The sequence below is a fragment of the Jaculus jaculus genome, chromosome 12 (assembly GCF_020740685.1).
Source record: "Jaculus jaculus isolate mJacJac1 chromosome 12, mJacJac1.mat.Y.cur, whole genome shotgun sequence".
Lineage (NCBI taxonomy): Eukaryota > Metazoa > Chordata > Mammalia > Rodentia > Dipodidae > Jaculus > Jaculus jaculus.
This window is the reverse complement of record NC_059113.1, coordinates 41,132,913-41,149,247: the sequence shown is the minus strand read 5'-3', so window position 1 is coordinate 41,149,247 and position 16,335 is coordinate 41,132,913. Positions and strand designations below refer to the sequence as shown.

General features: G+C 41.1%; 1 protein-coding gene across 3 annotated transcripts in view; it reads right to left on the bottom strand.

Annotated features, from left to right (window-relative positions):
* Window positions 1-16,335, bottom strand: part of Myh10 (myosin heavy chain 10) — a 164,288-nt gene that overhangs the window by 99,796 nt on the left and 48,157 nt on the right. For all 3 annotated transcript variants that reach the window (XM_045131555.1, XM_045131556.1, XM_045131554.1), the window contains exon 5: window positions 1,698-1,800. In XM_045131555.1, coding sequence (XP_044987490.1) covers window positions 1,698-1,800 — 103 coding nt within the window. The remainder of the gene's footprint in view (window positions 1-1,697; window positions 1,801-16,335) is intronic.

Sequence of the window (16,335 nt, the reverse complement as noted above, 5' to 3'; positions counted from 1 at the left end):
TTCCCAGGGATGGACTAGATGCCAAGTGACAACTAAGGTGGCATGCTACTCACATATAACAGAGATGAAAACAAAATGCCAACGAAATGGTTCCTGTCCTTCATAGAGGACTAGGAAATCCTAAATCTGTATCTTCAGATTTGCACACTGGCCTTGGCTGCAGCTGACACTGCTTGAAAACAGCATGGGCTTTCACAGGGAAAGCACAGCTTCAGTGCTGGACAATTTCTCAACAACCTTAAGAAAGATATCTGAGAATCTCAACATCTACAGTTAGGTTATGTAGCTATATATGATCTTTTTTATATTACTAGGTCATTTATAAAACTTGATATTATTGTTTCTTGCCTTATATTAATATTATACCATTATGCTTGCAGATGACAGGCACAAACCAAAACAATTTGAATGCAAGGTCCAAGGCCATATGTACTCCTCTTAAAGGGCTCTTTCTGGCTCAGTTCTATCCTCCCAGGAAGCAGAAATAGAAATTTTGCTCTAAGTAATATTCAATGTTTGGTGTTCTATAACATCTGATAATTATGAAGAATAACGCTTCTCTACTACTCACCTGGCATAAAGAACATTCTAGTTCATTTTGCATGTTAAATACAATGAAGCCAGCCTTTGGGTTAAAACACATATAGACATAAACTATTCAATGTCATAAAACTTTTTAACAAATTAGAACTTTATTATTCTAAAGGGCACAATTTAAAAAATTGCACCCTTAAGTCAAAATTTAATTTATGGAATAAAAAAATCAAGGTCTTCACATGTTTTAGAAATATTAAGATAATCTAATCTAATAATAGTCATGGAATCATCCTAAGCTTAAGGTTTCATAAGCATGCATTTCAATGTCATCATGAGAGGGAAATATTCAAATTTATTGAGAAAACAAAAGGCATGCTGCTTATCAAGAAAGAAGGAAGCTTCTAAGCAACACATTCAACACTGAGCTGTTTTTAGAGTAGGTTCTGTTTAGAACTAAGGATGGTATTTGTTTCTAGGAGGAGGTCAGTTTAAAGACAGCGCAAGCACTCAAAACTAAGCAGCACAGAGAAAAGTACTTGCCTGGTGCTTCACTGGTTTAGGCGATTCCTGCTGCTCATTACAAACAGATAAGCAAATGTTAGCAACTTGGCCTCTCTCAGCACAGCCATAGCCAAAGCCAGCATGCAGCTCAGACTGGGGAAGCTGGCATTCTCTTAGGCCTATTAACTACCATTTCTGCATCTCTTAAAAATTAGGGATGACAACACTTGTATTCTACATTTTATCTTCTTCCCATGGATCTTCCCTCCCCTCAAGCTGTCACAGGCTATCTGCAAATTCAGAAAGAACTTCTAAAACTGCCTAAGGATACTTATCTGGTGGAAAAAAGAAATCTTGAAAAGCATAATAGGTCCTCAATTTTTAATCATTCTCACCAAATCTTCACAAGAAATTAGGCTTCAGATCACAACCAAAATTCCCATTTACCTTGTAAGAAAACCTTATTTAATCTTAATTTTTTATAACATGCTTAGCTCCTCAAGAATGAACAAAGTGGGGTTTGTGTGGGGGGGGGGATTCACAAAGGAGCTGTTCACTAGAGCTGTGTATGAAGTAGCTATAGTTTCTTGGTTTTTGTATCTGAAATTATAAAAGAATGAAACTAAGAATTAAAAAGCAACAATACAGCAAAAACTTACAGGAATGTTGTGGTCCTTTCTTCCTTTGTGTGAAGAAGCAACATGGGCAAGGTACTGAATGACTTTCTTCGTATTTTCTGTCTTCCCAGCACCTGATTCACCCCTGAAAGAAATACCATCAGCTACTTTAAAGAAAGCTGTATGCATTCCAGAATGGCAATTGATAAAATTAACTGAGTTCAGGCTGGAGAGATGGCTTAGCGATTAAGGCATTTGCCTGTGAAGCCTTAGGACCCAGGTTCCATTCTCCAGGCCCCAAGTTAGCCAGATGCACAAGCAGGCACACGCATCTGGAGTACATTTACAGTGGCTAGAGGCCCTGGTGTGCCCATTCTCTCTCCCTCCCTCTCTCTGTCCCTCTGTATCTAATAAATAAATAAATAAAATGATAAAAAAATTAACTGAATTCAAACCAAAATTAGGTAAGTAGAGGGGAAAACCCTACTGGCAATAGTTAGAAAAGAACTTATTACTTTTAAAAGGTATTAAAAATCAACCCAAATAAATACTCCTTGGTAAGTGCTAATAAGAAAACACAGCAATATGTCCAGAACACATTGTTGTTGTTTTTTTCCCCCTGTTCTTGGGAGTGAAAGCTTTCATCAGCAAAGTGAAATTTATTAGCACACTCATGGAAAACCTCTATACTAGAAACCTCCAGCCCTGCAACAGAAAAACCATGAAACAGTTACTTTACAGATCTGATCAGAAGGCGCTGGTAATGCCGGAGTGCTGCTAGCTACTGCTGTCCATTTTCAGAGCCTTCCCAAGTCTGCACCAATGCCAGCACCTGACACACACCTGGTGAGAGCCCTTCTGACTGACTGTGACCTCACACATAGGGCTCCCTGGTCCTATGGGCTTTGACCTCATGGGTTGGTTTGCATTTGTTCTTTTTGTTTGTTTGTTTTTTTGAGGTAGGGTTTCACTCTAGTCTAAGCTGGCCTGGAATTCACTCTGAATTCTCAGGGTGGCCTCAAACTCACAGCGATCCTCCTACCTCTGCCTCCCGAATGCTGGGGTTAAAGGCTTGCCACACCACGCCCAGCCACATGCACTTACTCTTTTTAAAACAGTAAAACCTCACACAATGCCAACGATTCAAAATCTGTTTTATATTTCTATTCTGGGCTGTTTGACATTCAGAAAAGCTGCCAGGTACTCAGTGATAGCTAAATTTTGGCCTCTCTTCTCAAAAAATTTCAGGTTCTCCCTGGACACAGGCAAAGTAAATCTGTTTTTATAATCATATATTAGATGTCTTATAATAGCTTACACACTCATAATTAGATTAGTTTTTCCTAAAAACCTCAAACTCAAAAACAATCAATCTGCTTTGCCAAGATCGCCACCTTCTATCTACCTTTTCTTTTCTCTCTTGGTTTTGGTGTATGCTCACCTGTGGTGGGATGTGCAAACCTGTGTGGCCTAAGGGGAATGTCAGGTGTTCCCCTCCATTGTTCTTTTGCCCATTGTTACTTGAGCCACTCTTTCTGATCCCAAATCTTGGTTTTACCCAAGCCCCAGCAATTACGTGGTTTCTGCTCCTCACACAACTGGGGTTACAGATATGCATGGCTATGCCCAACTGTGGGTACTGGGGACAGAACTTGAGTGGTCTCTTGGGCCTTAGGCCCACATACTTTTACTGGAGTACTCTTAATCAATGTGCCATCTCTCTAGCCCAAGACTGTCATCTTCTAAGTGCTTTACCTATAGCTAGAAAATCTAATTTTAAAAAAAATGTATTGTATTTGTTTATTTGAGAGAAAGAGGTAGAGAGATAGAGAGAGGAACAGGCAGAGAGAAAGAATGGGCACACCAGGGCCTTCAGCCACTGGAAACAAACTCCAGATACATGTGCCTCCTTGTTCATCTGGTTTACATGGGTCCTGGGAATTAAACCAGGGTCCTTTGGCTTTGCAGGCAAATACCTTAACTGCTAAGCAATCTTCTCCAGCCCCAAAATCTAGTTTTAAAAAAATAAATTCTAAAGCCGGGCATGGTGGCGCACACCTTTAATCCCAGCACTCGGGAGGCAGAGGTGGAAGGACTGCTGTGAGTTCAAGGCCACCCCGAGGCTACAGAGTGAATTCCAGGTCAGCCTGGAATACAGTGAGGCCCTACCTTGGAAAACCAAATAAATACACACACACACACACACACACACACACACACACACACACGTAATAAAAATAAATAAATTCTGACCTCTTTCCTTAGATTTGTACTTGGAACTGTATTACTGGAACTGCCCAGACCCTAGAGTTTACAGTAGCCTATTGATACATTATCTTCCTAACTCTGCAGTTGGTAACCTCTGCCTCAACTTACTGAGGGTTGGGCAAAGGATCCCACTGACCAGCTGCACATCATGAAGTAGGAAATGTTTATCTCTGGGCCTCATAGTATAGCCAGTGGATCTGATCCCTTCAAATTCCAAAATTTGATGATTTTAGGCATAACTCACATACTAATTTCTATTCATGCATTATACTTATTGACCACCTCTAGTATTACACTACAAATTGTCCCCTTTGCTTTTCTGCCCAAAAGCATCAGAATCTTAGGTACTCAAACCTACCAAAGTTTTAAATGTTGCTGCTCATGTTAAAAGACCTTAAGATAATATTCTTCTAGAGTCTTATCTTACATCATCTGTATTATCAAATCCATCTGTAGTTTCTTCTAGAGTCTTGTTAAGTTTCCTTTTTTTCTTTCTTTTTGCTCTTTTTGGTGTGAGCAAGCATGTGCATATGGTGTGATATGTGCAGATATGCATATGCATGTGCCCTGTGTGCACACATGTGAGGTCCAGAAGATGATGTTTGATATCTCTTCTCTTACTCCGCACAAAAGTCAACTCTAAATGGACTAAGGACCTCAATATAAGATCTGAAACTCTAAAACAAGAAAAAGAAAAAGTAGGGAGAACACTCAACAATATGGACATAGAGAAAGACTTCCTAAATAAGATCCCAGTAGCACAGGAAGATCAACAATCACTGGGACCTTGTGAAACTAAAAAGCTATTGTAGGGCTGGAGAGATGGCTTAGTGGTTAAGCGCTTGCCTGTGAAACCTAAGGACCCCAGTTCGAGGCTCGACTCCCCAGGACCCACGTTAGCCAGATGCACAAGGGGGCGCATGCGTCTAGAGTTCATTTGCAGTGGCTGGAGGCCCTGGCGCGCCCATTCTCTCTCTGTCTCTCTATCTGCCTCTCTCTCTCTCTCTCTCTGTCACTCTCAAATAAATAAATAAAAATGAACAAACAAAAAAAAGAAAACAAAAATAAAAAGCTATAAAAAAATAAAATAAAAAGCTACTGTATAGACAGACAAACCACCAACAAAGTCAACAGACATGGAAGAAAATCTCCACCAGCTATACCTCTGACAAAGGTCTAATATCTAGAATCTATAAAGAACTCAAAATATTAAACAATAAAAATCCAAACAACCCAATCAAAAAATGGGGTAGAGAACTGCACAGAGAATTCTGAATGGAAGAAATACAAATGGTTATTATACACTTACAGAGATGCTCACCATCTTTATAGTCATCAGAGAAATGCAAATTAAAATAACTGTAATTTCATTTCACTCCAGTTAGGATGGCCTTCATTAAAAAATTAAATAACAACAAATGATGGTGAGGTTGTAGAGGAAAGAGGAACCCTTACCCACTGCTGGTGGGAGTGCAAACTGGTACACCAGTATGAAAATCAGTATGGAAACTCTTGAAAAAGATGACAGTAGATCTACCACTTGAGACAGGTATACCATTCCTGGACATACACCTGAAAGACTCCACTCTTTCTACAGAGATACTTCCTTAACTATGTCTGCTGCTGCTCTGTTCACAATAGCTAGGACCTGGAAGCAGCCCAGATGCCCATCAACTGATGAATGGGTAACGAAGATGTGGTGCATAAACACAATGCAATTCTAATCAGTGGCTAGGAAAACTGAAATAATGAAATCTGCAGGAAAATGGATGGAATTGGAAAAAATCATTCTAAGTGAGGTCACACAGGCAGAGAAAGACAAACACCACTCGTACTCTCATCTGTGGTTCCCTACTGGCATCAACTGGAGATGAGAACAAATGGCGGTAAGCAACAGGAATATGGGCATAAAAGCAGAATGAGACCAGGAGAGAGAATAAATAAGGAGCAGAGGAAGAGTTACCAGACAGGTTAGGGGAGGAACAGAACATAGGAGGTTGGGGAGCTTAGAGGGGTAGTGAGGGTGAGGAAGGAATTACACAAAAGTTAAGACAGGGCTGGATGGTTCTCCCTGCACCAGCCTCACCCTCCTACCACAAAAAATAATAACTGGGGCTGGAGAGATGGCGTAGTGGTTAAGCGCTTGCCTGTGAAGCCTAAGGACCCCGGTTCGAGGCTCGGTTCCCCAGGTCCCACGTTAGCCAGATGCACAAGGGGGCGCATGCGTCTGGAGTTCGTTTGCAGAGGCTGGAAGCCCTGGCACGCCCATTCTCTCTCTCTCCCTCTACCTGTCTTTCTCTCTGTGTCTGTCGCTCTCAAATAAATAAATTAAAAAAATAATAACTGTTTATATTTTATTTGTATTTATTGGAGAGAAATGTAGAAAGAAAAAAATGGGTGTGCCAGGGCCTCCAGTGCAGCAAATAAACTCTAGATGCATGTGTCACCTTGTGCATCTGGCTTACGTGGGTTCTGGGAAATCCAGCCTGAGTCTTTTGGCTTTGCACGGAAGTACCTTAACTGCTAAGCCATCTCTCCAGCCCATAAATAAATAAATTTGAGTTTAACAGCACCAACATAACTCTTATTTGTATTTATTGGAGAGAAATGTAGAAAGAAAAAAATGGGTGTGCCAGGGCCTCCAGTGCAGCAAGTAAACTCTACATGCATGTGTCACCTTGTGCATCTGGCTTACGTGGGTTCTGGGAAATCCAGCCTGGGTCTTTTGGCTTTGCACGGAAGTACCTTAACTGCTAAGCCATCTCTCCAGCCCATAAATAAATAAATTTGAGTTTAACAGCACCAACATAACTCTACTTCGATGAAAAATAATGACCTCAACCATGTTTGTCACATAATTCTTCTTTCATTCAAAGTAGGCAAGGACCATGCTTACTTTGTCTTTGGTATCACAGTATCTAGCTTGGCAGGGGCTTTATGTACACCACTGAATAATTACTGAGTGTACACCCTATACATTTTTATTACTGTTATTGTCTTTTTTCTATTTTTGTTTCTGTCATAAATAACCTTTCACAATCATTATTTACTATATGGTTACCACTGGTTTGTAATAATTTTCACTCCTTCATTCAATAGCTCATTTGTTTAGTCAGTTAAATATTTATGGATCAACTTCTGTGTGCTAGGCATTCTTCACAATGCTAGAGATACAGTTGTGAATAAAGCATATGTCCCTGTGGAGCTCAAGTTTAGGGGATGGGACACAAAATAAACAAGAAAAACAAATGGCTACTGCACATGAAGGATTTTCAGAAAGAAACAAGACACTCTGAAATAAGACCAAGAAGCCTAAGTTTCTTCTAGATGCATGGTCAAGGAAACATGCCTTCTCAAGGACGAACAAGAGCTAGTAGGTAAAGAAGCTGGGGACATGATCAGGCAGATGGAAAGACAAATGCAAGACAAAGGTACCAAGCTGACAGCTTGATGTGTTCTGGGAAGTACTGGACAGCTGCTAGGATTTCCAATACGCGATGATGCAGGCAGGGAGTAGCAGCAGATGCTGATAAAGCAGAGAAGAGGGCAGACACTTCGGATACTGGAAGGTCATGGTAAAGGATTTGGATTTCACTCAAGAACAGGAGCTATGAAAGATTTTCTCTGTTCCACTGTTAACTCTGCTCAAAATACTTAGTGTTTTAATATTAATCATCATATTGTCTGTTAGTTTCAAACAGGTATTTTTTAAAAGTTTTTATTTAATTAATGAATTGTATTATTTGAGGAAATGGACATGCTAGGGTTTCCAGCTGCTGCAAACGTATTCTAGACTCATGTCTACCTTGTGCATCTGGCTTACTTGGGTTCTGGCAAGTTGAACCTTGGTCCTTTGGTTTTGCAGGCAAGTACCTTAACCACTAAGCCATCTCTCCAGCCCAGGTAATTTTTTTAAAATTTTACTATAAAGAAATGAGCCCCTCATTTACTCTGATGATGACTTGTCTTAAAAACAGTTATGATTGTTTCTGTTCAGTTAAGTCTGCCTTGGCAGTTTCTCAGGCCACACGGTTTGGTGTGTTCCCAGAGCATTTTATTTTATTTTTTTCTTCCAGTCACAATTACGTAGCTGTATTTCAACACTGGCTTATGAACTTGACTTCATTCATAATAGTTCATTCATTCATAATAGTTCACATTTTTCATGTCTAAGAGAATTCTGACATAAATGTACCCCAAAACCTTACTGCTGAACTCATAAGGGAAGATTAAGACTCAGGTTCTCCATCATAAAATGGGAATAGTTCCTAACACACACAGTTGTTGAAGAAAAAAAAAAAAAAAAAAAACAGTCTACTTAAAGCTTCTGTTCCAGACCTGCAGAAGATGCAGGATGGTCTCTAGTAAGTCTGCAGTTACCTTGCATTCCAGGAACATGTGCCTTGCAGACTTATCACTCATGATGAGATTACCCCCGAGCCAGAGCAATCATCTCAAAGGACCCAGAATGTTCCCATTAAACAATAAGGACTTCAAGCCACCTGGCAGAACCAGAACTGAGATGACGATCAATCAGTCTGCACTGACCAAGCCTGCTTCATTACCCTATCTATCTCTTGCCCCTGCTCTAATTCTTCCTCTAGTTAAAACCTAAAGCTTATGTTAGTACCATAAAGATGAACTTGGGGGGGGGGTCACTGGACCCTTTTAAGGGTTACTTTTCCTAATATGTCACACTGGTTAAATCTCCTCTTTCTGCTTTTCATTATTATTCTCTGACTAGCATATTGGATGGGTGACTGCCTTAGAACTCTAGTAACATTAGTTCCTTCTATCAAGTGTGTGCAATACACTAACACCAATAGATGATTTCTAGTTTCAAAAACATTACTAAGTAGACAACAAAACTTACTGAATATACAACATGTCAGTGACTTTTTTTTTCTTGTTTTGTTTTTCAAGGTAGGGTCCTGCTCTAGCTCAGGCTGACCTGGAATTCACTATGTAGTCTCTGGGTGGCCTCGAACTCACAGCAATCTTCCTACCTCTGCCTCCTGAGTGATGGGATTAAAGGCATGTGACACTATGCCCGGTGACATTTTTAAGTAGCATAAGGAAACAAGGCGTCTGGTACTTTCTAAACCCAAAGTACATTTTAGATTGCTAAATTTTCTCTTTTCTAGTTATACTATTTCTTTTTTAACAGATTTTATTTATTTATTTATTTGAGAGATATCAACTCAGATGCATGTGCCACGTTGTGCATCTGGCTTACGGGGGTCCTGTCAAATCGAATCTAGGTCCTTTGGCTTTGTAGGTAAGTGCCTTAACTGCTAAGCCATCCCTCCAGCCCTGTACTGTCTATTTCTATAAGCAAAGTTCTCCTTCTCCAGAATTTAAATAACTATTAAATTGATGCAGCTGATATTTTAGAGAAGCTTACAAAATTAGACATCTATGACAAAACTTTCAAAGACAGAGAAATCTTTAGAAAGCAGCCTGTTAATAAGTTAACACCGGCTCATTATCAGGTCTTAAAATGTTATGTAGTGGGGATAACAGTACAGATGTTAGTTCCCATTCATGGCATTTTTTTTGCTTAGAACTTTTTTTTTTTCCAAATTTTAACAAATACACAATTTTGTGTATGTTTCTTAAATTTCTATTTACCAACTTCTTTCTTTCTTTATTCTTTCTTTTTCTTTGTTTTTCAGGTCTCACTCTAGCCCAGGCCAACCTAGGATACACTATGAAGGCAAAGGCTGGCCTTGAACTCATAGTAATCCTACCACTGCCTCCCCAGTGCTGGGATTAAAGATGTGCACCACCATGCCTAGCAAATTTACATACTTCTTTATTTTCCTATAAAATAATTACCATAGAAAGTCACACACAGAACAATCTAATAATTTCCAAGTTTTATGGCTTGAGAACATCTAGCATAAAGAATCCTTACAAGCTAGGTATGGAGGCAGAAGTAGAAGGATCACCAGCCTGGAACTAGAGTGAGATCCAAGTCAGCCTGGGCTAAAGTGAGACTGTACCATGGGGGGGGGGGGCGTCCTTAGAAAAGAAAACTAAGAATTAGAGAGGTTATCTGACTGGAGTCATAAGGAGTGGACAAGATAGATCATCAGGTGTTTTTCTGACCACACAAAAGTTTTACAACATCATACTATACTGTTGTTAGCTGCTTAAATTTTCTTTTTTCTTTTCTTTTCTGTTTTTTTTTTTTTTTTTTTTTAAAGACAGGGTTTTATGTGTCCCAGGCTGGCCTTGAACTTGGCCTGTAGCCAAGAATGACCTTAAACTTCTGGGGGTTACCGGCTTGCACCATTATACCCAGTTTATGTGATACTAGGGATTGGACCCAGGGCTTGTTGCATGCTAGGGAAGTTCTATCTATTTGTTTATCTTTAAACTTTCAAGGTATGTTAATTTTAGCAGGATCAACTGTTAACAAAATAAAATTGTTAAGAACAAAAACAAAACCACCACTGTCACATCTTTACTAGCATGAAGTATCCATTGTTTTACAATTATTATACTAAAATATATCTAAAAGGTAAATAAAATTGTGTTTACTAGCTTGCCTAGAATCAGTCATAAAATATAAATGAAGCATCTCTCTGAAAAAGGGAGTGTAAGTCATCAAGGATGAGTTTCGTGAATTTTAATTCTAATGTGATGGAGAATCAACAGGAAATTACACTTTTAGGAGGATGTTCCTTCCAGTTCAAGGGGTAGAACATAGAGTATGAAGAGTAAGAAAGACTTGGCTCTCTCCCGATAAATGACGTCTCAAGTGTCCTAATATTAAACTAGCATGCGGGCACAACCCTGACCAAGCAGTGGGTCAGCAGCTGCAGGCAGGGGCGCACATGGCCAGGTCTGAGTCTGTGGTGGAAACTGGGTGTTCATTCTTTGAAGGAAAAGTAGCAGGGCGTGGTGGCGCACGCCCTTAATCTCAACACTTTGGAGGCAGAGGTAGGAGGATTACCGTGAGCCTGAGGCCACCCTGAGACTCCATAGTGAATTCCAGGTCAGCCTGGCCTAGAGTGAGACCCTACCTTGTAAAGCCAAAAAAAAAAAAAAAAAAAAAAAAAAAGTAATTAGAGACTAAATGACGAAGCAAAGCTTAAAGACAATTCATCAAACTATGTACATACTTATTTAAATAAAGAAAGGCTAGCTTGCTTTTAATTGTATTTTTTCTTTGTGATATTATGTAAGTAGGCACTTAACAAACTACTAAATACAAAATAACTATAAGGTTGAAGAAAACTTAACCAGCTATGCCATGGACAAAGTTTAAGAAGGCAGCATTTAAAACACTTTTAGAATGCTTTATTTGAAATTTCAAAAGCACTAAGCATATCATATTTGCTTAAACCTAGGATGCACTATTTCACATTTTCACATTTTTGGGGTCATAATGTTACTCCATAAAAGATATGAAATATAGTAATTATAATATTTAAAATTATAGTATTTAAAAATAATAATATGGCAAAGCTGGAGGCAGACATTTACTGGAATAGCAGAGGAACTTTCTGGGATGACAGAATCGTCTTCTGCATCTTGACAGGGGTTTAGGTTCTTGAGATGTGTGTATTGCATTATATGGATTTTGTTTCAAAAGAAAGTAGGACTGGGCATGGTGGCACATGCCTTTAATCCCAGCACTTAGGAGGCAGAGGTAGGAGGACTACCATGAATTCAAGGCCAGCCGGGGACTACATAGTGAATTCCAGATCAGCCTGGGCTAATGTGCAAGACCCTATTTCCAAAAGAAAGAAAGGAAGAGAGAGAAGAAGGGAGGGAGGGAGAGGGGCCGGGAGGGAGAGGGGGCGGGAGGGAGGGAAGAAGACAGACCTTAGTTAACACTATATAATGAGGTATTTGGAGGGGGAGTGTACTGATTCTAACAATTTAACTTGAAAATAATTAAGTGAAGGGATTAATGGCTAAGTAACATGGTATGAAAATCACCTTAAACTACATATGTAAACAATCAGTAAGCCACCAAAATAAACACTACCTAAACTTGGGCAAAACCCTTTCATACATACAGCTGTCCAGGAACCTCTTCCAGGAGTTTTCTGACTAGGAAAAGCATGACCCCTAGCATGTACAGGTGGGAAATGACCTGGCCATTAGGAGGGACAAGTTGCAAGAATTGAGGATTTCTCCCTTCACTTAAGGTTCAAGGCTTGCCTGGACTATAAATGAGTCCAAGCCTAGTCTGGGTAACTTAGGGAGCCTCTGTCACAAATTACAAGTAAAAAGGGGGCTAGGGCTATAGCTTGGTAGTAGTGTTATTTGCCTAGCACGCATGAGATCCCAGGTTCAATCCTTTGCACTGCAAATACTGCTAATAAAATTAAGTTAAGGGCTTGAGGAATGGCTTAGTGATTAAGGCATTTACTTGAAAAGCCAAAAGCCCAGGTTTGATTCCCCAGGGCTCATGTTAGCCAGATGCACAGGTGGCACATATGTCGAGTTTGTTTGCAGTGGCTGAAGGCCCCGATATGCCCATTCTCTCTTTCTCTCCCTCCATCTTTCTCTCTGTCAAATAAATAATTAAAAAATATATTTTAAAATTAAGGTAAGTTAAAAGGGTTTGGGGAGATGGCTCGGTAGGTACAGTGCTTGCTATGCAAGTGTGAGGACAGGTGATCCTATCCCCAGAACCCATGTGAATGCTGAGCAAGGGTGCTAGCCTGCCTGTCATCTCAGTACACAGGAGGCAGACGTTAGACAGAAGATGCTGGGGAAAGCTGGCTAGCTCGGCTAGCTGAATAGCTAGCCCTGGCTTCAAGTGAGAGACAACATTAAATAAGGTATAGAGCAATTTAGGAAGACATCCATTTCAGCCTCTGGCCTCAACACACACCAGCACACCTGTCCACACATGCAAAACACACGCAAGCACGCATGCACAAGCCAAATTCCAAACTACCTAATGTAAGAGGGTGCTGTCTGTGAACACTCACCTTTTCTTTTCTTTCTTTCATTTACTTACTTTTTTTTTTTAAATATTTTTTTTAATTTTATTTATTTATTTATTTGAGAGTGACAGACACAGAGAGAAAGACAGATAAGAGGGAAAGAGAGAATGGGCGCGCCAGGGCTTCCAGCCTCTGCAAACGAACTCCAGACGCGTGCGCCCCCTTGTGCATCTGGCTAACGTGGGACCTGGGGAACCGAGCCTTGAACCGGGGTCCTTAGGCTTCACAGGCAAGCGCTTAACCGCTAAGCCATCTCTCCAGCCCTCATTTACTTACTTTTTAAAAACTATTTGTGTGTGTGAAAGAGAGACAGAGAATGAATATGGGCCTCGTGCTGCTGCAAACAAACTCCAGACACATGTGCCACTTTGTGTACCTTTCTTTATGGGGGTAATGAGCAATCAATCTGGGTCTTCTGGCTTTGTAAGAAGGCATCTTTAACCACTGAGCCATCCCAGCCTGAGTTCATCACCTTTTATTGGGTTGGATCTGATTCCAGGCTGGCACCTCAGGTAGATGCACTACAGCAGTGGTTTCATGTTTCATGCCTCACATTTAGTATTTTCCACACAGACTCTGGTCTTGGGAAAGGGACAGTGGCAAATGGACACAGAAGAAAATTACACATACACATTGGAGTATGCCCTCTTGCTACTCTTGGAACATATCTACTCATTAAAAGCCAGGGTGAGAGAACACTTGGGAAAAAGACAAGGTCCCTGGCCAACAGTTGGCCACTGCTCACACTGCAGAGGCAAGAGTGAGCCTTGAGGGAAACTGCCAAGCCTGGCCTAAATACCAGAACCACTAGCAGGGCCCAGCATGATGCTGGGAAGCCTGTAGAGTCATGCCATTTTGAGCCACTCAGCCTCAGTAGGGAATTATTTTATGTAACTCCTTGAGCTTAAACAACGTTAGAAGAAAGTGCATATAGCAAAGCAGACCATCTTTCCTTTGCAAACTCCCCATGCTCCTAGCAAACTTTCTACCCCACAGAAAGGAGCCAGATTTGGTAAGATTTTGAATTCCCAGCTCTTCAACCTATTTCCCACAAAATAGGTCCTTGTGGCTGTGACATTGTAAAAGGGCTGTAGATCCTTCCCAACTCTGCTAATGCTGGGCTCTGCTCTAGTTTTCTCCTACCTCCAACTTGCCATTCCTAAAACAGTCTGCGTCTCAGCTGCACCAATGGGGGGTGGGGAGATGGCTCAGCTAGTAACTCTGTATCTTTTTTTTTTTTTTTAAGAGAGAGTGAGAGAAAGAGACATCGGAGAGATAGAGAATTGGTGCACCAGAGCCTCAGCAGTGCAATCAAACTCAAGGCACTTGCTCCACCTAGTGGGCATGTGCGACCTTGCACTTGCCTCACCTTTGTGCATCTGGCAAATGTGAGATGTGGAGAGTAGAACATGGGTCCTTAGACTTTTCAGGCAAGCGCCTTAACCACCAAGCCATCTCTCTGGCCCTCAGCTGGTAATTCTAACCCCCAGCAACCCAAGTAAAAGCTGAGTGTAGTAATGTGCCTGTAACCCAAATGCTGAGGAGGTAGAGACAGGAGAATCCCTGGGGCCTGCTGGCTAGCTAGTGCAGCTCATTTGGACAGCTTCAACTTCAGTGAGAAACCTTGCCTCAAAAAATAAAGTGGAGGAGGAATACCACTTCTGGGCATATACTCTAAAGGTTCTATATTTTATTAAAGAAATGACTGCTCAGCCATGTTCATTGCTGCTCTACTCACAGTATTTAGAAAATGAAATTAACCTAGTGCCTATCAACTGATAAATGGACAATGAAGATTTACACAATGGAGTTTCATTCAGCTGTAGAGGAAAATGAAATTATGAATTTCCAGGGAAATGGATAGATCTGGAAAGGATTATATTAAGTGAGGTACTCAGGCTCAGAAAATCAAATGCCACATGTTCTCTCTTATATGCAGAACCTAGCTTTGAATTTTTAGATTTGTAGTGCGTTGGACTAAGAGTCAATAATAGAGGCCAGGAAGCTAGAAAGGGGCCATGAGGAAGGGAGGGGAGGGAGGTAGTGAAAGGAAAGGATCTTAATGGGGGTGGAATACTCTAAGTGGGATCAGGGGAGAATAGAGGAGAGGAGCAGGTAGGAGGAGGTTATATCAAAACTGAAAATATGAATGAGCAATATGAAAGCAATTTGCTAACTTAGTTTAAAAATCTGTAATTTATCTGGGCATGGTGGTGCACGCCTTTAATCCCAGCACTTGGGAGGCAGAGGTAGGAGGATTGCTGTGAGTTGGAGGCTACCCTGAGAATACAAGTGAATTATAGGTCAGCCTGGGCTAGAGCAAGAGGCTACCTCGAAAAATGGGGAAAAAAAAAATCTGTAATTTAAAGAAAAAGACAGTTGTGGCAGAAGTACCCTGTAAGTGTGGATAATGCTGTGCCCAAAAGCCAAAGATGGTTCCAGAAAAATCATAGTGCCAGGGGTGGGCTACTTCCCAGTGAGTTCTTGGTCAGGGAGGCCCTGAGGCCACCAAAATGCAGCAGCCTATTACCAAGGCATTTGACTGCCACCAGAACTACAACTAGAACGCTATTGCTGAAGACACCACGGGCTTCGGTTGTAGAACACGTGACACAAGCTGGAACTGAGCTGAAAGCCTCCTTCCTCTTGATGAGTTTTCATAGTGCTGAAATTATAGTGGCTCTCTACTTGATTTTTTGGGCATTTTTATTTTTTAAACTTTTCACCTCCCCTCATTTCTTAACTCCAATCTGTCTTTTGTCTCCTCCCCAACCTGTCACTCAGTCCTCTCATATCCTCTATCTTCTATGGCACAGGCTTCTTTTCATCTCACTCAGCCTCAGGTGGGAGCTGATCTGCTGACCATTCCCCCTTCTTTCTGGAAAGGCCTCTCTCTGCTAGCTATGCTATCATTCCTCTGGCCTTCTCATGCCTCCATGTTGGGTCACTTTGACCTCCACAGTTCTTCGTTCTCTGGGCAGCCCTTGAGTGCTGATTTCCTCAGGATTCCACACACTAGCAATCACACGCACCATACTGGCTTCTATTACAATGTGTGCTATTGGTGCCTTAGTTCTACATGTCTCTCTCTTGAGCGTGAGAGCCACGAGCTGATGAACAGCTATACTCAGATGGATCACTGGCACCTCACTGGCAATGCGGCCCAAATAGCGCTTTATTATCTGCTACTCCAATCTGTCTCCTCCTGTGTTCCCATACCAGAAGACACTCTGATCCATCAATAGGCCTACCGTCTACTCCCTTTTCTTTGGTACATAAACCACCAAATCCTGGTAAGTCTATCTCCTGAACTGACCACCATGTAGCCAACTCTTTGCCTGCAGTCACCATAGTCTACTAAGTTATCTCCCTGTTTCAACCCTTCCCCTCCAGCCCACGTTCCACATTGCAGAGATCTTCCTAACATGTGTCGTGAAGCA